The sequence below is a fragment of the Gigantopelta aegis genome, chromosome 9, assembly GCF_016097555.1.
Source record: "Gigantopelta aegis isolate Gae_Host chromosome 9, Gae_host_genome, whole genome shotgun sequence".
In the NCBI taxonomy this organism is placed as follows: Eukaryota; Metazoa; Mollusca; class Gastropoda; order Neomphalida; family Peltospiridae; genus Gigantopelta; species Gigantopelta aegis.
The window spans coordinates 12,429,399-12,453,723 of NC_054707.1; the positions used below are offsets into that span (position 1 = coordinate 12,429,399).

Here is a 24,325-nt window from a genome sequence, read left to right on the forward strand (position 1 = left end):
GTACCATCCCACAGACAGAATAACACATACCACGGTCTTTGATATACCACTCATGGTGCACTGGCTGGAGCGAGACTAGCTCAATGGGCCCACTGATGGGGATCGATACCAGACCATCCGTGCATCAAGTGAATGCTTTACCACTGGGCAACGTCCCGCCCTGGACACGTCTATTCTGGAACTTTGTGAAGGTTAGCTCGCTGAACTTGTGGCTGGTGTGACAAAAATCCTATGTAATGAAACTGTGTGCATTGACCTGTGGTTAGAGTTTTGTTGCTCTTACCTGCAGCGGCTCCAACGAACCCACTACCACCACACATGCTCCTCGATATAACTGATTAGCAGCGAAAGGAATTTAAATTATATACAATTGACCACATAATGGCATATAACCATGACCTTTGATAAACCAGTTGGAATGGGAAATAATTCAACTGGTCTACTAAGAGGGATTAATTTATTGAGCGACATCCTATGTGTACCAATACAATATAACTGTACATATGCATTTAATATTTTAGTAAGAAAAAAAAATCCTCACACTCAGTCTTTCTAAGTAATTTATATGAACAGCCATTAAAATAATAATAATGGTAGTTATTTCCCTTGTGCTCCATTTCCTGTGCCAAAATCCAGCATGACTGCCAGTTTTTAACAAGTAAAACCAGACGTCACCAGTGTGGTAACAGTTTGTAGTGTTGTCAGTACATTTGTTCATATCATGTCACTTCCTCACATTCAACTACACCCAGAGGTGAAGAGTTTACTTGCGAAATCGTTCTGTCAGGTAAGAATATTTAAAAGCAAAACAGACCAAGGTGATCATGGCATCATATAGCCCGAGTACTCTGACTGTAAGAGAGCTAGACGGACATTTGGACATAAACACGCTCTCATTACAGTCAGAGACCAAGCTAGGTCTTTTTTTGGCAATTCCTGACTACCAATCCTATGTTTGACGTCAAATACCTTTACATCAATCATTTTCGAGTTAAGTGATACCAAAAAATCCACATATTAATCACTAATACACATACTACAGAAAGAAACCCGACAGCACCCACATTCAGCTACGCTTCGTGACACTCCGTCGCAACAATTACAAAGCTCGGCGATCTATTTCGAGACTGGGCGATTCCGCCTTGTGCAGCAGTTACAGGGGTCGTCTCATAAGAGGAGGCAGTACGTAGCACATACCTTTGCCGTATCCTGTCGATAACACCCCAAATGTATCCTTCAAATTCAAAATGGAATCAATAATGTGTAATTGTTTTGGTTTAATGACGTAATGAAATCCAAATTCATCCAAAACGGCATTAGCCAACTCTTCCATGTTGTAACTTCGCTTGATATGAGACGGCCCCTGTAACTGCTGCACAAGGCGGAATCGCCCAGTGCGCGATCACGTGGTCTACGTCTCGAAATAGATCGCCGAGCTTTGCAATTGTTGCAACGGAGTGTCACGAAGCGTAGCTGAATGTGGGTGCTGTCGGGTTTCTTTCTGTAGTAAGTGTATTAGTGATTAATATGTGGATTTTTTTGTATCACTTAACTCGAAAATTATTGATGTAAAGGTATTTGACGTCAAACATAGGATTGTTGTGGTATTAGAGCGGGACTCGTTGCCTACCGTTTGGTAGTCAGGAATTGCCAAAAAAATACATAGGTTGGTCTCTGACTGTAATGAGAGCATGTTTATGTCCAAATGTCCGTCTAGCTCTCTTACAGTCAGAGTACTCGGGCTAGGCATCATACAGGCGTTTGCAGGGGGTGGAAGTCGAAACTCTCTGCTCCAGATTATTAAAACAAAATTCAATTTATTTTCCTGACCCAATTAAACTCAAATTAGCCATCCCCCTCTCCCTCCCTCCCCCTTCCCCTCCCTCTCTCTCTCTCTCTCTCTCTCTCTCTCTCTCTCTCTCTCTCTCTCTCTCTCTCTCTCTCTCTCTCTCTCTCTCTCTCTCTCTCTCTCTCTCTCTCTCTCTCTCACACACACACACACACACCACACTAACTCACGCACACTCTTCCCCCTCTCTGTCTTGATCTCTCTATACCAAACTGTGTGAAAATAGCCATAAATTAGACCCCAACAGTTAGTTTACAATGTGCTGAGGTGCTGTTCAAATGATATTATTTTTCTTTTCCATCTCCAGAATAAAAGTGAGGATGCAGACGTAAACGAGAAATTTGTGTCTCTACTCAAATGGCTTGGAGTACCACCTGCATATACAACTTTACGAATGAACACTCGATGTTGTCCAGTCGATAATATCATCCAGCAACTTGACTCTGTTCTACAGCAGGTAATTCACATCAGGATTTGAGCTTAACGACAGCACAGACAGCAATTGCCGAAGCGGCACTATGATTTGCCATAGGTCTGGGAATTACTGATGGCAATTTTTTTGCCACAGGATAACAATCATTACCTTTTGTTGAGGGAATAATAATAATTTTTGCTTTTTAATGTTATTGATTTAAAAATTGATGTAGGTAACAAATTATTAAGTTAGAGCCATGCACGTATTATTTTTCAGTCAACTTTATTAATAGGAGGTGTATGATCAGGACCTAATTTTAATATATAGTGAAACCCTTTAATATCAGACCCTCTGTAAACTGGAATTGCCTCAATACCCAGGGTTTCTGCCAGAGGGTAAAATGCGTATGGCGCTATACCCAAATATTTTTGCAGATTTGTTTTTTTAAGTTAACTATTTGACCAAATTAATTACTCTTATCATTATTGTATAATTTTCTTAACCCATTTGCTTTCTGGGGGAGACCCCCCCCCACCCCCCCCCCCATACCCCATGTTGACTGGTTGCATTCAATTCCATAGTACCATACCCCCCAAAAAAATTCTAGTAGAAACACTGATACCGTATGTTTTTCAAAGACCCTTTTTCATTATTAGTACAGAACAGAACCTCTCTAAACTGGACACCCCTTAAAACCAGATTTTTTACTAGGTTTAGAGGGGTTTACTTTATAAGCATATAAGGGCGGGACGTAGCCCAGTGGAAAAACGCTTGCTTGATGCGTGGTCGGTCTAGGATCGATCCCCGCTGGTGGGCCTGTTGGGCTATTTCTCGTTCTAGCAAGTGCACGACTGGTATTTCAAAGGTCATGGTATGTGCTATCCTGTCTGGGGGATGGTGCATATAAAAGATCCCTTGCTACTAATGGAAAAATGTGGGTTTCATCTCTGACTGTTGAAATGACCATATGTTTGACATCCAATAGCCGATGATTAATAAATCAATGTGCTCTAGTGGTGTTGTTAAACAAAACAAACATCTATAAGTATATATTTAAATTTTAATACATTTGTTTTTAATAGTTCTATCAACTAGACACAGTGGTACCCAGAATAGATGATCTTTCAGTTTTACAAAAAGAAAAAAAAAGAAGACAAATGTTTACTTTGAGTAATATAGATCATTTAAATTTTTCTTTGTAGCCTTGATATGCTTTGACATTTGTTTTTCAGCAATGTCGGGAAAGAAAGATGGAAGTGTTTGAAATGTTCCAGCACCCAGCCTTGAAGGACTGTGTTGTAATCTCAAACAGGGGAGATAACACCATGCTACAACCTGTAAGTGTGAGCCACCGCTTTTAATACTTTGACATTGCTGTGTTTTAAAACGGGTAAGCAACACAAATGTTGTATTAATAAATATTAATTATGTTAAATACTTTATGCCATTGGACATTATGTTATTATGTTTTATATGTGATTATGAATATTGATTATTGTCTGATGTCCATCTTGTTTAGGAGAGCACTTATATAGGCTCTGCCTGTTGTGCAATCCTTTTGACTTTATGATCAATAAAATATCTCAAAACAATACAAAACAAATGCTGTAGTTATTAAGTGTCAGGCACACTTAGAATGATTTAATTCCTTTCTGGAATGTATGATGGTTTAAAATGACATGAAATCTGGTAGAAATTCTATCCCGTGCTGCTAATCGAAAAGAGTAGGTCATGAAGTGGCGACAGCAGGTTTTCCCTCTCAATATCTGTTGGTCCTTAACCGTATGTCCGACACCATATAACCCTAAATAAAATGTGTTGAGAGCGTTGTTAAATAAAACATTTCCTGCCTTCCTTCTACCATTCCTATACAGCCGGTGTATTTCGGTCTATATGAATGACGTAATTAAATAAACTTGTTTCTTTGAAGATGTATTTTGATAGAACATGTTCTTTGTTTCAGGTGGAGAAGGAGGTGATTGTTGATTTCCTCTGTGGAATGTCAGTTCTTCGAGGGGCTGACGTCTTCATTCAGGGGATCATGGGAGCTCCAACAAGTTAGTAACTATCTCACATACTTACATTTTACAGACTTCTCTCACATTTAGATAGAAGGGAAATGTTTTATTTAACGATGTACTCAACACATTTTATTTATGGTTATATGGCGTCAGACATATGGTGAAGGACCACACAGATATTGAGAGAGGAAACCCGCTGTCGCCATTTCATGGGCTACACTTTTCGATTAGCAGCAAGGGATCTTTTATATGCACCATCCCACAAACAGGGTAGTACATACCACGGCCTTTGATATACCAGTGGTGGTGGACTGGCTAGAGTGAGAAATAGCCCAATGGGCCCACCGACAGGGATTGATCCCAGACTGACCATGCATTGAGCGAATGCTTTCAAACTGTGCTACGTCCTGCTCCAGTATGTTTAAGGAATGATTCCACCATTTCAAAGGAAGATGTTGACAGAGTCGGAAACATTTGATTCAAATGTTCTGAATTAAAATTGTCTGGATTTGTTTTTTTTTTAATCCTTGCGTGTTAAAATACAGACTATCCCCTAAGAACACAGTTCTCCCTACATGCACCATATAGTTTTCATGTTTTTGTTGTTTTCTCACCTGTCTGTCACTAATTACAGGTATGCAGAAAGGCGACATGGTATCTGTGTACTCGGACGTTGATGGTCTGTGTCGGAAAGGATTCACACAGACGTTCAGAGATAACAAAGTCTTTGTGGGGAACGGTATCACACAAATAAGCCGGGAAGATCTCTTCTGCTCGGCCAAGAGCTTGAGGTGAGTTTGTTATTATAAATATTTACATTGTTATTATAAATAATTATAAATATTTACATTGTTATTATAAATATTTACATTGTACTAACTGAACGTAGGCAGATGATTTTGTTGTTCTATTTTACTCCCATACTTAATTTGATAAAAAATATATCAGTCCACATATTGACTTGGGTATTTGAAGGATTGTGTGTAGATGGATGGATGGATGGATGGGTGGGTGGGTGGGTGGGTGGGCAGGTGGGCGTCAAACAAATAATTAGTGGATGACATAATGTATGAATGACAAAATATATCCGTGTAAGACTGGATCTTATAAGTAGTCAATGTATGCTGCATTATAGCTTTTGATGCAAAGTCTGAACATGTTCATTCATGGAATAGAAGATATTGTTAATGATATGGAATTCTGCATAAAATACTGTCTTATTTATTTATTTATTTATTTAATGTTCATTGATTATTCTGTACATTTCAGTGGTGTGGGCATAACAATGACGCAGCCTCTCTATGAAGCTCCGGTTCTAACCGACGTCCTCCCCAACCTCGTGTTCGCTCAGAATCTACCATCCATCGTATGCTCTCACGTCCTTGACCCACAGCCAGGGGAGATAATCCTAGACATGTGTGCTGCTCCAGGTGCTGTATTATGTACCAAGTATTGTGTACAGTGTATTATGTATGGTGTACTGTACTGTGTAGTGTACAGTGTATCATGTACAGTACTGTGTACAGTGTAGTGTATATAGTATACTGTGTATAGTGTGTTGTGTACAGTGTAATGTATACAGTATATTGTGTACAGTGTGTTGTGTGTAGTGTATACAGCATACTGTGTATTGTATACAGTGTACAGTGTAGTGTATACAGTATACTGTGTATTGTATACAGTGTAGTGTATACAGTATATTGTGTACAGTGTATTGTGTAAGGTGCATAGTGTACAGTGTTGTGTGTACAGTGTAGTATGGACTAATTGTGTATTGTGTACCAAGTATTGTATACATTGTATTGTGTACTAAGTATTGTATACAGTGTATTGTGCACCAAGTATTGTATACAGTGTATTGTGTATAGCGTTGTGTGTACAGTGTAGTGTGGACTATGTAATTGTGTATTGTGTACCAAGTATTGTATACAGTGTATTGTGTACTAAGTATTGTATACAGTGTATTGTGTATCAAGTATTGTATATTGTGTACAGTTTAGTGTGTACAGGTACAGTGTATCGTGTATAGGATTAATTGGTACTGATATATTAACACAATATTCTAAAGCATTTTACATAAAAAAAAGTTTTTTTATTTTGTTTATCAATCTGTAGATATTTGCTTAAGTTTTGTTTTTGATCCAAATCATAAACACAGAGTGTGCATAGTGAAGCAGCGTTTTTGATTTTGATTTTCCACATTATTAAATGTATATTTCTGGAACTTATTACATACATACTATTAAGATAATCTATTTTATATAAATATTAATCTCTTAAATTTTCAGCAATGATTAATAAAGAAATTGTTATTTATTTTTCAGGTGGAAAAACAATTCATATTGCAACTCTAATGGACAACAGAGTATGTTTCCCAACTCCAGTGTTATTCAACATTATTTATTTATATAAATAATTCACACACAATTTGCTGGTATGTGTAGATTTTGAGATAAATGAAAACTGAATACAAATATGCAGGGCTCGAACATAAGAATTGGTTATCTACAGCAATTTTGAAAGCTTTTAGCCATGGGAAAAATTATTCTTCCAACCAAAGGTTAAGTTTGAGCCCAGGATAAGTTTAAAGTTTAAAACTGATCCTTGTACTTGTTACGGCCTCTAGTTTATTAATTCAGTTTTGGACCAAATGAAGCTCTGTGGTAGATAACTCACCTCAGCTGTGATGGGCTTTTCCCATCCAAACAAATGCTTTATGACTGGTACAGCAAAAGCATTGGTATGTACTGTCCTGTCTGTGGGAAAGTGGATTGGTATATCAAAGGCTGTGGTATGTACTACCCTGTCTATGGGATGGTGCATATAAAAGATCCCTTGTTGCTAATTGAAAAGAGTAGTCCATGAAGTGGCGACAGCAAGTTTTCTCTCTCAATATCTGTGTGGTACTTAACCATATGTCTGACGCCATATAACCGTAAATAAAAATGTGATGAGTGTGTCGTTAAATAAAACATTTCCTTCCTTCCTTCCATCATATTCAGTCATGTGGGATAGAAAAAGTCACCCACGATGGTAGAAATTTTGACCTGGGACAAAATATTGCATAGTCCCAGGGTTGAACTTTCCACCACATAGTGTGTACGTTTTCTACCCCTTATGACTGCATGTGATGGATACTTTTCCTCTCATCCATTCAGTAAATAAGCTATTATTTTACAGGAACGAATATGGCTAAAAAAGTCACTTTTATTTGATCACTCTATAATAAAGGAACTACATTATCCATTGCCATGTTTGTTTCACTACAAATTAAGACTAAGTTCCATCAAGTAGGCTTTAATCACAAAACATCTGTCTCTGACTTGTCTGATGACCACAGACCTATAACAATGGGGGGCGGGATCTAGCTCAGTCGGTTGAGTGCTCGCTTAAGGTGCTTGAGTTGCAGGATCGAACCACCTCGGTAGAGCCATTCAACTGACTGGGTTTTTTCTCGTTCCACCCAGTGCACCACAACTGGTCAAAGGCCGTGGTAGATCCTTTGCTGCCTACGAAAAATGTAGCTTTTTTTTTTAAACACTACAAGTCGGAAATACCAAATGTTTGACATCCAATAGCTGATGATTAATTAATCGATGTGCTCTAGTGGTGTCGTTAAACAAAACTTATTTTTTTTATATAACAATAGTTATCTCCCCTTGATAAGCATAATCTTGTGATATCTTTTATAGCTTTCTTTCATGGGATAGCATTGTCCTATATAATTAAGTATCAGAGAAAACGTTTTGCGTGGGAGTCGTCTATGTGATGATAGCATGTTTCCGATATGTATGTCTCGTAACCAGGTGTTGGAAGTAACCACATGATTGTCATCAAATATCCATAGTTTAAAACTGTGCTGACGTGTGTGTTGTTAAACAAATGAAGAGTTCATTTCTTAAATCTGATAAACACCAATTTCCAGATTTTGGAGTTAGGGGTGAAGATAGAACTCAATAATACAACAGTCTTTCTGTCAAAACGCAATCAATGCCCACTGAACAGGACGTTAAAGCTGATACCTATCATATAGACCAAATGATTCAAATGGATATATACAAAATGAAGTCTTCAAATATTCCATTGCATGTCTGCAGACTAGATTTGTCTCATGAATATTTTAAATTAAAAACTACCATTAAAGATATTGTGTTTACAGGGTTCTTGTGGTTATTTTTGACAAGATGAGAGGTGGATGCAACAGTTATAATTTTATTATATATTAATTTTATTATATATTAATTTTCTGGATCCGCCACTGAAGACAGTGTTACGTGTGTCCAGGCATTCTGTTTTGATGCTAGGAGCGTGGTGTACATTGATGATTCTGTCTTTACAGGGTCGTGTGGTTGCATTTGACAAGACATCCCAGAAGGTTCAGAAAGTGTTGGACAATGCCTCCAGGTGGGGTGTTACGTGTGTCCAGGCGTACTGTTTTGATGCTAGGAAAGCTGTTGACATCTCTGCTGGTAAACATCGATTAAAAACTGTATTGCTATATCTTTAACCAGCCTCAGTGGTGTAGTGGTTAAGCCACTGGACATGAGGCTGGTAGGAACTGGGTTTGCACCTCGGTACCGGCTCAAACTCTGAGCGAGTTTAACAATTTTACACCAATACAGGTTCTAATAGACCAAATCAATTCCTATTGCCGATAATGTTAATGTTTACTGATAAAACTGACATAAGCAGCGTATCAACACACCCAGTAAGTACAGCAGTAAAAGGTGTGGCACCTGACATCAAATCTACTTGCAAGAAAATGGGGGGTCACATACCATTTGAGAGATTTAATTAATGTTTTTAATAGCAACCGTCATTTTTGCTGAAAATTGCAGTTCCATTTTTGGGGGTACCCCGCATCGGTTTCAACCTCTGTTATACAGTTGTTATACAGTATATACCAAATAAAAGTGTATTTACTGTCAATGGATAATAGTATTTGCACAAATAATGTCACTTATTACTACCAATCACACCCACAGCTGTTTTACTCTGTAAATATTTAACGGTGCACCTCAGACTTTGACACGGAACTCTCTTCTTTGGTACTATGCAACCTACGACTTCTCTCTCACTAACCACTACTCAGATATAAGTACAAAAATAAGTATAATCAAACATATATCTTTAGAGATCGTGCACTAAAAACTTACAGAATTTGCCAGGCTGCTTTTCACCAGGACACCAGGTGATGTAGGCTAATGTCAGATCTATTAACAGAGGTAAAAAGGACGTCAAGATCTGATGGAAAGTTCTTATGGAAAGTTCAACAAGATTTATAAAGGTTAACCATAACAAATGAAACAATTTAAACACCCACATGTTATGCTACAATAAGTTTGTCATTAATTTTTCTATCGCATTACATGGGTTATTTATAAATAAATATCAAACTGAATTATTTACATGGGGTTGTTTCACCTCATAGCATAGTTCATATAAATTTAACAAATCTAGAGTTTTATGATTTAGATATTCACAGTTTGTGTCTTTATTAATTGTATAATATAAAAAATACCCAACTTATCTGAATGTCTGTTTCAAGAAAACATTGGAATTTAGAGATTTGTTTATAGATAATTGAAGTAAAAAATACTGTGTTTTTTAGATGTATCTGGTGCACCCCCATACCCACGGGCCACATTTGACCGGATTCTGCTAGACGCTCCATGCAGTGCGCTAGGTCAGCGACCAGCCAGCAGGAACCGACTTAAAGTGAACGATCTACTGTCGTATCCACGCTACCAGAGAAAACTCTTCTATTCAGTGAGTGAATTGTACCATAATACATAAAAAGAAATTCTTTGGTGTGTGATGATGGCTTTGTACAAGATGCTAATTTTGTAAAAGTAAAAACCTATTTAAAGACATCTGATTGGCTGCTCCATGGTGATTATTTACATCAAATACAAACCGTCCACTGAAATTAACACCACAGTGAGCACATTCAGCATAAATAAGTCACAAATGTTTTCTAAAACCCTTGTCTTAGAGTTGAACACTACACATGTAATAAAATAAATGCTAGATTTTAGAGTGGGGAGTGTGGGTAAAATTTAATTTTGTCTTATATTGTTATGTCATTGGAAATAACATAAACAGAGAATCATATATATTTCAAGGACAACATTTTTTTTTTTTTTTTTTTGCCAATAAAGAAACGGGGGACATTTATCCTTGGTGCAGACGGGGATAAAAATCTAGGTTTTTGTTTTTTTTAATTATGGCTATAGGTACCATTTACCTTACAAGTCATTTCAAAATGTATCCAACGTACCTTACCTTTTTTCTTTTTTTTATATTTACCAGGTTGTCACATTATTAGTAAGGTGATATTTTTTAATTTTAACATCTAGAACTGCAGTAGTGGAATATTTATTTCTAAGAAAGCATATTTACCAACTACTTTTAATGGCCTACCATAATTATAGGTTTTTAATTCAGTATATCATTGTGACCGTATCATACACGACCGTTATAAGACTGACCATCTGTTTGGGACATCCTGGGTTATTCCCTTGGCCTGTTCATATAGTATTCTGTATATATGTTCTTCTTCTTCTCGTTCGCTGGACAACTACACATTGAGGCTGTGACTGTGGATGATACTGTCCTCTCTAGATCACTTTTGGTACCATTCATTTCTTTATACTCTATCCTGACCTCTGACTGTGTGCATTTTCCCCTTATCCACCTTACGGTCCGAACATCCAACAGTCAAATGGCTACGAAATCGTCCGATGTACACCTTCCTAATTACTGTCACATGACCTCAACTTCCTTCTTTCTCCTTTGCTCTCACTGTTTGGACGTTCTTGTGTTTGATCCAGCCTGTTATCCAAAACGTTTTGTTTTGGACTCAGTATTTCTTGATTTTTTTCTGTTACTCGTGTTTATATTAACGTTGTACTTATTCAGAACGTATCACTTTTGGTACCATACAGTTTCTTCTGGAGTATTGTTGTAGTATATATGTGTTATTTCCAGGCAGTGGAGTTGCTAAGACCTGGTGGAGTTCTGGTGTACAGCACGTGTACCGTGACTCTCGATGAGAATGAGGGACAGGTGGCATGGGCACTGGAAACATTTCCGTGTTTAAGTCTCGTCAAACAGGTGAATAAACTATTAATTAGATACTGTATATTGTATATATTTCTTGTCAAGACATTTGTATTATCATTATGCCAGTGAAACATTCCCGTGTTTAAGTCTTGTCAAGCAGGTAAGATGTATTTTATAAAAAATTTGTCAAGACGTTTGGATTATCATTATGCCAGTGAAACATTCCCGTGTTTAAGTCTCGTCAAACAGATGATTACACTCTTCAGTACAATGTATTTTATACATTTTTCATGAAGACGTTTGTATTATCATTATGTGAGTGGGTCTTCCATTTTAGGTCAAATGTATAAAATGATTTAATAAAAATTAATTCTGTACAACATGATTTTGAAGGAAAACCCCCACCTGAATAAACAGATAACTATTGTGAGTTATTTTGCAGAAGATGCATCTTGGCGGGCCAGGATTTCCAGGAAGTGACCTTAAGAAAGATGACCTTCACCTTGTCCAGAGATTTGACCCCTCTGCTTTATCATTGTCAGAAACTGCAACATGTGATACAGACACTATTGGCTTTTTTATTGCCAAATTCATAAAAAAATAACACAAGACAGTGCAATCTAAATATTGTAGAACCTCGTAAATCTTTGTGCTTGATATTCTCATTTAAAAAGTATTAAAATTATATATTATATATTGTTTCTTTTCTTTTTTTTTCTTTTTTCTTATTATTATTATAAGGAGTTATTCCCCTTGTACCATGACATACCGAAATATGTCGTGTTAATTCAATTTTGGTTTTAAATATTGTTGTAATCTGTATTTTGTTTATTCAACATACATTGCATTAACCCTCAACTAGTATGGCACACCATTAATTTATGTTGTCAGCATAATGCTGTGAGACACTATTAGAATGAATTCAACAAAAGGCTCAGTTTGTGATGTTATTCGTGCACAGACGTGAAACGGTTACCTATATTTCTATTTACCATATTTTTATATTGGTTTACATCGGTCAACTGATGGATTTTCTTTCTTTGGTCATCAGGCCAGGACAAGTTAATAGCTGATTTTGGTTAATGAGAGAGAAGTAAGTGTAGTGTCCTTAAGTAACACCTCCACATTAAAGTTTGTTTTGTTTAAAGACACTACAAGAGCACATTAATTAATCATTGACTATTGAATTGGTAATTATGACTAGTAGTCATCAGAAGAAATCCGCTACATTTTTCCTAATACAGCAAGGGATCTGTTATATTCACTTTCCTACTTTCCCACAGACAGGAAAGCACATACCATGGGCTTTGACCAGTTGTGGTGCACTGGTTGGAACGAGAAAACCCCCAGTCAGCTGAATGGATCAACCGAGGTGGTTCGATCCTGCAATACAAGCACCTCGAGCTAGCACTCAACCGACTAAACTAAATCCTGTCTCCCCCCCAACCTCCACACTGAGTCAATATAATTCACTCTGTGAATTGGTACTGGGATGGGATGCAAGTCCAACACCTACCAACCAATGATTTAACCACTATTCTAGTAGCTCAATCGGTAGACTTCGCTAGAGGTACTTGGGTAACTAATGGACACATAAGCGTATGAGACTGGGGGGGGCATAGTGATTTATTTGCTAACCTATATAGCCCCCCAAAAAAACCCGCAGCCCAGTGGTAAAGCATTTCTTTGATGCGTGGTTGGTCTGGGATCGATCCCCGTCGGTGGGCCCATTGATCTTTTTCTTGCTTAAGGCAGTGCGCCACGACTGGTATATCAAAGGCCATGGTATGTGTTATCCTGTCTCTGGGATGGTGCATATAAAAGATCCCTTACTGCTAATTGAAAAGAGTAGGCCATGAAGTGGTGACAGCAAGTTTCCTCTATAGCTGTGTAGTCCTTAACCATATGTCTGATGCCATATAACCGTAAATAAAATGTGTTGAGTGCATCGTTAAATAAAACATTTCCTTCTTTCCTACCACCATGCAGAATACTCTGAAAGTTGATAGCAAGGGGTATTTCATTATTAAGCAGTTTACTATAAACAAGATAGATAACACCATTACCTTCATTATCAGTAATGATCCATTGGTTATTTGACCACCAAATGCACTTGTTACGCTTTCATTCTTTCTCTTTCTTTTTTCTTTTTCAAAAAGTAAAATCCCTTTACTGATATACCCACACATGTGTATTATACCTTAAAGATAACATTACCCGCTACATGTTATTTCCATTTCTTGCTATAAACGAGATGGAACATACCATTACCTTCATTAACAGTAATGATGCATTGCTTATTTGACTACCAAATGCACTTGTTACGCTTTCATTCTTTCTCTTTATTTTTCTTCTTTAAAAAAGTAAAATCCTTTTACTAATATACCCACACATGTGTATTATACCTTAAAGATAACATTAACCACTACATGTTGTTTCCATTTCTTTTCTCACGACCGTCACCAAGGTGGCAGTGCTCGAATCGCGGCCAAGGCTTTGAAACAAATGATGTTTACCTTGACTAACAGTTGCCGCTCACATCGCTCATTTGGGATCTAACGTCCGGGGTGAGCGACACACACCTGTGTCGGATCACAATGTTAGCCAGGTTTCGTTCGGCCAGCCTTTCTGAGCTGGCCATTGTTTTATGTTAATGGTCTTCACGCCTACAAGTCACACGTGTTTCCGCAATCTGAGATCCATTAATGGGAACGCCGTACTCCTGGAACAGAGGGACCCGGTTTGAAAGAGAAATATACACTCTAAAATGGACGTAAATGCATTTATGAATTTTGGAATTTTATTGGAACCAGTTCTGTACCCATTAACACGAAAAAAAACCCCATTATACTACGCATTCATGCTAAGACGTCATTCACTGGAGAAAAAAAAAACCCGGTGGTTACCAAAGCCTTGTTTTGTACTACTACTCATTGCTTTCCAAGCGAAATATTTTTTTAAAGTAATATTCCATAATCCTATTTTGTCCCAAGTATATGTTTGTTGACATATACATTTTTATGTTTTCATTTTGTGTGTTTTATAATACTAGCCAATATACGGTCGAGGGAGAGGATAGTAATAGTAATAAAAAATTTTTTAAATGATACAGTTGACGGGCATCAGGGGTGAAACAAACCAGTGCCAGTTCTGTTTGAAAATATAAAGATGGTGGAAGTCGCTGATACTAAATTGAAAATTTCAGTGATTTGTATTTATTTATATATAAATTAAATACTTTCCTCTTCAGGTAAGACTTGACTATTTTGAGTTCTGGCAAGTCAGATGAATTTGTTGGTGATTATAAGCTCAGAAATAAATTTTGCATGTCTTGATGAGAGAAAACCAAAAAAAAAAGAAAGAAAAAAAGCCTAACAAAAACGTACAAAAACAAAACAAGACGATCGAAAACAAAAATCAAAATTAAAAACACTCATTCCGTTTTATATAAGACAAGCTTCCAGACAGGCGAAATGTTTCTGTTGGATTTCAAGATGTGTTGGATTCGGTGTTGACTGATGTACAGAAAATGGGGAGCCGGCAATATGCAAGCAGTCGAAGCACGTTTGTACATGGAAAATAATCCCGGGAATTAATTCATGTGGCATGGCCGTTGTATGCGTTTTTATTAAGTAAACATCACCTGTAATGACTGCCATATTTTCAACTGAAAACAGACATGGAGATAACATGGAGATAATTCCATAGTTCTAATATTTTCAAGGGACGGATACAAGAAAATGTGCAGAGGGGAGCGCGCCCCGCCCCCCTTTTTTGCTGACGTAAAAAATAAAATAAAAGCCTGTTCAAACAGCTCTTACTATGTCCGGCGGCCCTCCCCACCCTTCTCAAATCCCTGGATCAACGCTTGATTTTAGTTTGATCCATCAGCATCCATCATTCGCAAATTGTAAACTGAACTACGGTCTCACTACACAGATGTCATCTGCCATTGGAAGGAAGGAAGGGAATGTTTTATTTAATGACGCACTCAGCACATTTTATTTACGGTTATATGGCGTCAGACATATGGTTAAGGACCACACAGATATTGAAGGAGGAAACCCGCTGTCGCCACTTCATGGGCTACTTTTTTCGATTGGCAGCAAGGGATCTTTTATATGCACCATCCCATAGACAGGATAGCACATATCACGGCTCTGTCATTGAAACCCATGTTAAATTGCCCAACTTCAAATGAAGATTGCCTATAGAACGGGTTCTCGTTGGCACTAACAACATACACCATTGCGAACATACATTATATAAGCATTTATTTTCACTCCAAAATTGAGAACATTTCCGTCTCAGTTTTTTTGCTCTATGACCGCATCTGGCTGTAATACCGGTCGAAACAGGTGGTTCATTAACCGATTCACTCTTACACTATACACCCATGTCCCAAAAGGTCAATGAATGAATGAATGAATGAATGAATGTTTAACGACACCCCAGCATGAAAAATACATCGGCTATTGGGTGTCAGACTATGGTGAATGCAACAACAATGTGAAACAAAAAAGGTCAATGCACAATATTACAAAATAGCATGGGCAAAATACAGCCAGAAGGCTTACCATTAAACATACATGTTGTTTTAAATCTTCACCATTTCCTAGAAGTGAATATGTGAAGCATAACTTGTGTCACAATTAGGAACTATAGTGGACCGTGATCAATAAACTCTCACCCGGAAGTGATCTGTGTAGTGAGACATGACGTATTGGGATTATTGTATATCGAAGGTTGGTATTTGGTTATGTCCTGATAAATGACACATGATGCTTATTCATATTTTCACCAACTTTCCCTGCTGCTCTAACAACATCCACCTACCTACTCCACAGGCGTATGTTATGATCTACCTCTACTGAGGTTTGAACAAGTTGGCAATTCTGTTCATAACATTGAAATCACGTTTGAGGCGATACTAATCTTATCAACAGATGTAATGGGCAATTCCAGAAAAAAGCTCTTTGTGGTTTGAGAATGAAATGAGACATGACAGAATTCTTATGATGGATGTGTAAGGGAAGGAAGGAAATGTTTTATTTAACGACGCACTCAACACATTTTATTTACGGTTATATCACGTCGGACATACGGTTAAGGACCACACAAATATTGAGAGAGGAAACCCGCCGTCGCTACTTCATGGGCTACTCTTTTCGATTAGCAGCAAGGGATCTTTTATATACACCATCCCACAGACAGGATAACACATACCACGGCCTTTGATATACCAGTCGTGGTGCGGATGTGTAAGGTATGTTTGTAACACATTTAAATCATATCAATGTTGCTGGAGAGTTACATCCCTTGTTTTGATAAATGTCTGGTAATACTGAATTGAATTTTACAATGTGTTGGTCTTTGTTAATGTGTAGGTACAGTATATGTTTGTTTGCCTTGGTTTGTCCACAAAAAGACCACCCAGTAAAGCAGTCAGTTGTAACACTCTATGGTTGACCGTCGTGAAGACTTCACAGTTCAAAACATAATTTAATCCAGTGCCAGTCTGATTCTTCGAAACTGCATGAACATTAGACTGGAATGAATGAATGGTTAACGACACCCCAGCACGAAAAATACATCGGCTATTGGGTGTCAAACTATGGTAAATGTAAACAGCAAGTGATGATCAACATCAATACAAAAATTCAAGAGTCAAATAAAAACAGTATAAAGAACTGCAAAAAATACAAATATCACAGATAGATACTGACTTTTATTCAAAATTTTAATTGTATCTCGAAAAAAACAAGGGGATTTGTGCTGTATTGGCCATTCTCAAAGAGAATGGATTCAGACACGTCACGTCACGTCAGTTACATAGTTCAAAACATAAGTTAATTCAGCAGCAATCTGATTCTTCGAAACTTCATGAACATAAGACTGGATTCAGACATATCACGTCGGTTACATAGTTCTTCTTCTTTTCGTACACTCTAATCATGACTGTTGAGTCCTAAATAAGTTGCTTTATCAAACTAAATAATTCTACCCGACACCAGGGTGAACTGGGCAGTTTTCTTATTGCGTTCTTGTCGCCATGTAATATTTCTGCCAGGTATATGTAAGCAGGTCATACCTTGTTTCTTATTTATTGGTGCTGACTGCAATCTTGGAGGAAGTGAGTTGTTGCGTCTTCTCCATATCCACATAGGCACGTTGCTGCATTCGAGAGCTTGAGTCTGTGTAGGCAGTGGCGGATCCAGAACATATATTGGGGGGGGGGGGGGAGCTCCAATGACTTGAGGCGGAATGACAATGGAACTTTTGGGGAGGTTTGGAGGCGATCGTAAAAAAAAAGAACAAAATTAATATATAATAAAATTATAACTGTCGCAAAATGTAGGGGGACCCGGGCCCCTGGCTCCCCCCCCCCACCCCCCCCCCCCCCTAGATCCGCCTCTGGTAGGTGACTGTTCAATCTGTTATGTTCGGTTCTCAGTCTGGTTGAAATCGTCGAAACTTTAAACATTAGACTGGATTCAGACATGTTACGTCAGTTACATACAACTTCAACATCAGTTACGGAGATTTGAAACAGTTTTTATAAACTGCAGTTTATAAATTTACGTTTTTACTTTTGTACATTTTCGTTCAGTATATCTGCGATGATTCTCACAAAATATGGAGAAATGTTGATTACACTCACAGAATTATTATTTTAAGTGTTGTTACTGAAAGACGGGGGAGCAAATTTGCCACACGAGTTAAAATTTTGTTAAATCTTTGCTGAATCAGTTATCAAATCCAGAATTGTGTTTCATTCATGTTTCAGTTTAGATAAGTAGTATGTCTTTTCTATAATCATTATGTGTATTCTTCCAGTAATAAAAGCAGTTTTGACATTATTTCCATATAAACAAAGTTCGAATGTTTTTTTCTAGATGCCACGACAGTTACGTTGGAATTGCCATATAATACTTTGAACATGGATAATGTTTAAATAATAACACGGAAATACATTGTCTATTTAGAGTTAATACTGAACAGAATGTGTGTATTTATTTGCGATACTAATCTGGCCTAGGAGAAATACTAGTAGGGTATTAAGGCGAAGTCTTCAAAGAAGTCTTAAAATACTGGAGGGTCCCTCGTGTATTGATGGTTTGGGGTGGGGCAGTTGCCATTCAATCAGTAATTGTGTTTTAAGTTAAATAATAACAATAGCATAACAGTTCAATTGTAGGTATTGTCGTGTAAGGTTAGAAGTGATAAAGAATGGGCGAGTGACGCTAGCAGGTTGTTGTTGTTGTTTTTTTGTGTGTTTTTTTTGTGTGTTTTTTGTTGTTGTTGTTGTTGTTTTTGTTGTTGTTGTTGTTTTTGTTGTTGTTGTTGTTTTTGTGGGTATTTTTTTAAGAATTCTGGGTGGGGGTTAGCTATTAATGTTTTGTTTTCTGGCTTCATACACCTCACTACGGCACTGATTCCATGGATGGTACATTGTGACCTATAACACAAATATGTTTCAGATCTTTGAAAACATTTCGAACAAACCATAATTTTCACCACGAGCTGTTATTCCCATCAATTTAAAAGTGAGTAATTACAATGAACACGAGATATTTGTTAATTAATGACGTCAAGTTTTAATGTCTTATCGCACCCTGATACGGCGATGAACACTCTCGTTAGAATGAAACTGATAAATGTCTTTTCGTACGTTCATCCGTCAGTCTTTCATCTTCTCTCGCTAATCACGCCAGCTCATCTAATTTGCCCCAGTCGCTTCTAATTAATAGTAATGGAACTCAGAAGCTGTTTATGAAGTGCACCTGCTTGAATTAAATTATTGTCCACTTTTGATAAGAAAATGTCCGTCCTCGCGAGCACGCGGGGTGTATATATTGGCGATAAGTCACACGAGTCGGCTAGATGAAACACCATTATCTCCGGGCTTATTTATTGCGCGTTTAAGCGCGTGCGAAGCGTCGTCTGCAGACGTACAAATGGAAGGAGTAGAAAATGCTTGATGACCTGCTTCGTTGGTGTAGTGGTTTAGCCATGGGGTACTAGGTTCGCATCCTGTTACCGGTTCCCACCCAGGGCGAGTTTTATGGACTCCGTGGGTAGGTGTAAGGCCTCCGACTTCTCTTCTGCTAAAAAACTAATCATTAGCCCACCGTCTTGGACAGATAGTTGAGGAGTGTGCTTAAACCTCAATAGGATATTAACACAGTGTAGATTTTTCTTTGTGTTGTTTAAATGGAATGTTACCAGAGCCGTAGGTAACGGGGAGAGGGGGAGGGGGGGGGGGGGGGGGGGGGGGGGTGGGAACTTAAAGAAAATTATCTTGTTAACTGTTTAAGGAGTTTTAGACTATTAACTACTTAGTTGCCACTCCCCTCTCCCCTAACAAAAAATCCTATCTACGGTCCTGGCTACTTGATATATATGGAAGCGAATGTCAATTTTAATCTATATATAAAAATCAAGGCATGAACAGGATTACTTTCTGTTGTTAACCTTTTATTTCTAACTTCGGTTGATAAATCAATGGAAGGTGAAGTACTGTCATTGTCATGCAATTATCGAATGCATGTAGGTTCCTTTGTTTTGATTTTGCCAGATTAGTTAGAGATTCAGAATCATGTACACTGCAGCTTTGGTAAGGGGAGTGCTAAAAATGACGACGACAAGCAGATATTGTTTTATGAGAGTGTTGCAAAAGTTGCAATCAAGTATTTGTGCAATATTGTTATAAAACGTTGTTGGTTTTTTAAAGTGGACCTCAACTTTTGCAAGAGGGTTCGGGCGAAACCCTCCCCCCCATCTAAATACGGGCCTGGACACTGGAAGCGGAAACGTTGGGACGCAGAGGCATAGAGACTGAAGATAATAAATTCCCTCCCTTAGTTAAAAATAAAATTAATATATAGCTACCCTTCCGTCCCTAAGCCCTAGTTACTGCATGTCATCTTCTACGACCGTGGAAAAGCACGTCTCAAAACATACTTGTCATAACTTATTGTCATGGTCCAACTCTGCGCGTTCTGCACGCTAATCGGGAGTGAAGGTTCCCCCACAGAGTGCGGACTCCGTGTTAACCAGACGTCGTCTGTTTGAATGCAGGACTCCATGCCAGACGTGGTTGTTGGTCCTGTAGCGAGGTCTGCTTCGTCGCATGATGCCAACATTCGCCGGCTAATAAGCTCCACTGATGGTCTGGATGGTTCCGTAAGCGAGGCACGGCGTTCGATATCGTGCCTGCACGTTCACCCCACCTGTCATGGGATACCTGGGTTTTGTCCAGGGAAAACAAACAAGAGTGGTATCAAGAAATATCTTGTTGCTAGCAAGTGGCGGATAGCTACTTATGTAATATGATTAAAATTCTTGATGTTTAAAAAAACATCCTATTACTTTTCAGCTGATGCGCTAAACGGAAAAGCATTTGTTTAACTTTAGTTCAAGAAGGAATGTGTGTGTGTGTGTGTGTGTGTGTGTGTGTGTGCTTTTAGACTATTTCAAAATTAAATTAGCAGAAAATTATAAATAGCGAACCATGGGTCAAGTACCAAATAAATATTCTACCTTCTTGCCAAGTGTTGTTATTAAAACTCTCTCTCTCTCTCTCTCTCTCTCTCTCTCTCTCTCTCTCTCTCTCTCTCTCTCTCTCTCTCTCTCTCTCCCCCTCTCTCTCTCTCCCTTCATTTTACTACAAGCATTTAAATAAGCAATTCTGGATATAGCTAAAAACATCTCCTTGGTGAAACATGAACGTCGGTAAGTTGTGTTAATTGCCAATCTGTGTTTTTTCATCTGAACCGTGTATGACATTGCTTCCAAACCATCTGGTGTTACCACTCAACATCTACTGGTTCATCAGCACCTGCTAAATGTGAGTGTATTACATACAAATAGAACAATGTGAATGCTTGTCATCAGCAAGTACAGTCATCACATTTATCAAGACCAGAAAACGGTTCAAACTCTTTGTTACAAGCAGTACGGTTAATACCTAAATACCTCTAGTATATTATATCGTGCCATAAAACACGAGTACACTTCATCACACAGAACATATTTAATACATTGTTTGTGATTTATTATACATTTTGTCTGACTTTTTTCTTGTTTTCGTTGGTTATCATCAGTCCTCGTGATTTTGTTAAAATTTCCCATGGCTTTACGAGGTTACGGGTTATCAGAACTGACTCTCGATAAGATTTCACTACATCCAACTGCGTACTTCCCGCCTTTCGGGGAAATGTGCATGAACACACTTTTGTCTTAAACTTTGTTTTGTGGTGTTTTCTTCTGAGCTATCTTTCATAATATGTAATTAATTTGTTATTTATTATATAGAAAGATCATGTCTCGTTATTATTGCAAAACGATTAATCAGAAATCCGCTAAGTAATAGTTATTATTTTTTAAATTTGATTTTTACTGTTCCTGTTGTTTTGTTCAATAAAGACTATTAATCTTTAAGATCATTTTAGTAAATATATTTAATTCTTTGTGACGTCATTCCATTATTTCGACTGTTGAATTTTTATATTCATGTTGACCATAAAACAACTGTTTTTGCATTTACCATAGTTTGACACCCAATAGCCGATGTATTTTTCGTGCTGGGGTGTCGTTAAACATTCATTCATTCATTCATTCATTCCATTATTTCGACGCGATAAGATCAGGTCTCACTACACAGATGTCATCTGCCATTGAAACCCATGTTAAATTGCCCAACTTCAAATGAAGATTGCCAATAGAACGGGTTCTCGTTGGCACTGACAACATACACCATTGCGAACAAACATTATATAAGCATTTATTTTCACTCCAAAATTGGACTATATCCTAGTCTGATATTCTCTCTTGTTCAGACGGATCCGGCTTCTCAAGATCTGTATTTCAGCACAGCACTACACCTTCAACGTCTATCGACTGTCAATCTAGGGGTTTTCTAGACGGGATGCAACCCATCTCATCCCTTTAAGCTGTGCACCCAAACGGCCTTAACGAGGCCACTCGCGTGGACATATCGATCGGACTTTAAACTTTTAGATCTGCGTTCAAAATTTTATGTCGAAATTACTTTTTTTTAAAAATATTATTAAATAGTCCGATCCTCTCTTCTTTCTCTTATTTAATTTTGGACTGTCCTTCTAAAATGCTCCAAATTATATAAATATTCGACCGAGCAGTCAATTCTTTTTTATTTTTGGCTTGTAACCTTTTTTTTTTTTAATTTATTTAATCTATTAACTTCTTTACCAATTGCTATTTTCAAAATTCTGCCCATTCCCCCCCCCCCCCCCCCCCCCCCCCCCCCCCCCCATCCCGAGTCAGGCCACCTATCTTATCAGAGGTCGGACTCGGGGATGGGCGTGTTCGAAACCCTAGTGGTATGTGGGCACGTTAAATTAGTTATCATAATCATCATCTGCATCAGGCAGTCTAAAGAGGACTGCCATGTCTGACTGATTCGACAAATCCTAACCTGCATAAGGCAGACGTCAATATATATCAGACAATGGTGATGTCATGCAGCCACGAATCACTGGAAAACAGTAATGGTACTAGGTGTTTGCGAAAGTAAGCATATGCCGTCTCACCAATGACACCTGTCATAAGCACAGCTCCAAAACTAGTTTTCATCTAAATGGTGGAAATTAGTGGCGAGTCTATCGAAAATAACCTTTATTGTTGTTTTATTTTTACCATAAAACGTTTTAAAAACGATCAGGATTCCTTGTATGTCATATTACTGATTCAATAACAGTGCCGGAATGATACAATAATATTGTTGAAATCGAAATGATCCTTTGTTGTTTGTATTGTAAACCTATGAATGTATTTCATGTTCATTTATGTACTTACTATGTGGTCGTCCATTTAGTATTACAAAACATAAACGAAAAAAAAAGTATTTTTAAAAATTTTATTTTTTAGAAAAACAACTATTGGTCGGAAATACCGGATTGAATTTCTGTCCACGTCAAACCACACGGGAACTCGTATCAGAACTCACAGAGGAAATTGATAAGTACTTCACGGGGTGCGCGTTTAAAATTATGAAATTACTCGGGGATACGTTATTGACTTGTAAAGTTTCTTCCCGCTATATAATGTACACCGCTGTGTGCTTATCTAGAGTTCACGTCATTTTTCTTTCTACGGCCATCACCGCCCGATGTGCATTAGTAGTTTTCGCGCCATTTCATGAATTGGCACGTCCGACTGCGGCGTGTTCGCAGACGATCGGTTAATTCCTCGAGATAGCCATGTTTCTCTTCATCAAGCGATATGTCTCGCATTTCGTGAAGACAAATATATGTTTTAATGTAATTATATTAGTGAAAACGGCGAATGAAGAAAAGTGTTTGAAAACCAACATCTGGTCTTTGAAGATCTTGACTCTATTTGTGTTTATATGACGGGCTGGGGATTTAATTTGAACCGCATCCTGTGAAAACTGTTACTTCTAACCAAACTTTATAATCACAGGCGAATGAGACGGGGGCAGGGGGTCTAGGGGAGGTGATAGCATCTTACGAACTTACGACTGGGAAATTAAGCACGTTTTGAAGAAAAGACCCCCCCCCCCCCCCCTTTTTTAGGGTAGATCCTGAATCCATCTGTAACGTATCTTTTTGTTTCTTTTTAGGCGACAAGGAGGAGGAAATATTGCATGAGGTAGTGCACCTATTAAAAATGGATTCTTGGATTCAGCATAAAAGTTTGACTCAGAAAACATTTTCAAACTTCTTTGGCCTCAGAAGAGTTATTAAAAGAACCGTAGATCTATGACTATATGTACATGACTGGTTTCCTTAACGTACTATAGTCAATCTAATTAAAATTAGCTCCACTATTACATGTGGATCTAACACCAGCCAGTTGTAATGTAAAACTGAAGACTGATTTTTATTTTTTATTTTTTTTAAATAAATAAATAAATAATTTTTCATGTAAAATTGAAGACTGATAACCCACCCCGTACGTATTGGTATGGTT

The 24,325-nt window shown here is 37.8% G+C and overlaps 1 protein-coding gene across 1 annotated transcript; it reads left to right on the plus strand.

The window, feature by feature from the left end:
• The first annotated feature begins 631 nt into the window (after positions 1-631).
• LOC121381249 (tRNA (cytosine(72)-C(5))-methyltransferase NSUN6-like) lies at positions 632-12,044 on the plus strand. The gene is made up of 11 exons (XM_041510485.1): positions 632-787; positions 2,157-2,306; positions 3,497-3,601; positions 4,228-4,321; positions 4,920-5,076; positions 5,555-5,715; positions 6,610-6,650; positions 8,625-8,754; positions 9,897-10,054; positions 11,276-11,401; positions 11,793-12,044. Exons 1-11 carry the CDS (start codon positions 722-724, stop codon positions 11,952-11,954), a joined length of 1,350 nt encoding a protein of 449 aa, XP_041366419.1. The 5' UTR covers positions 632-721; the 3' UTR covers positions 11,955-12,044.
• Positions 12,045-24,325: the final 12,281 nt, after the last annotated feature.

Coding starts and splice junctions, on each gene's coding strand:
- LOC121381249 (XM_041510485.1), top strand. CDS start 722: ATGTCACTTCCTCACATTCAACTACACCCAGAGGTGAAGAGTTTACTT. Junction 5,077..5,554: donor TGCTCGGCCAAGAGCTTGAG/GTGAGTTTGTTA, acceptor TGTACATTTCAG/TGGTGTGGGCATAACAATGA. Junction 6,651..8,624: donor CAACTCTAATGGACAACAGA/GTATGTTTCCCA, acceptor CTGTCTTTACAG/GGTCGTGTGGTTGCATTTGA.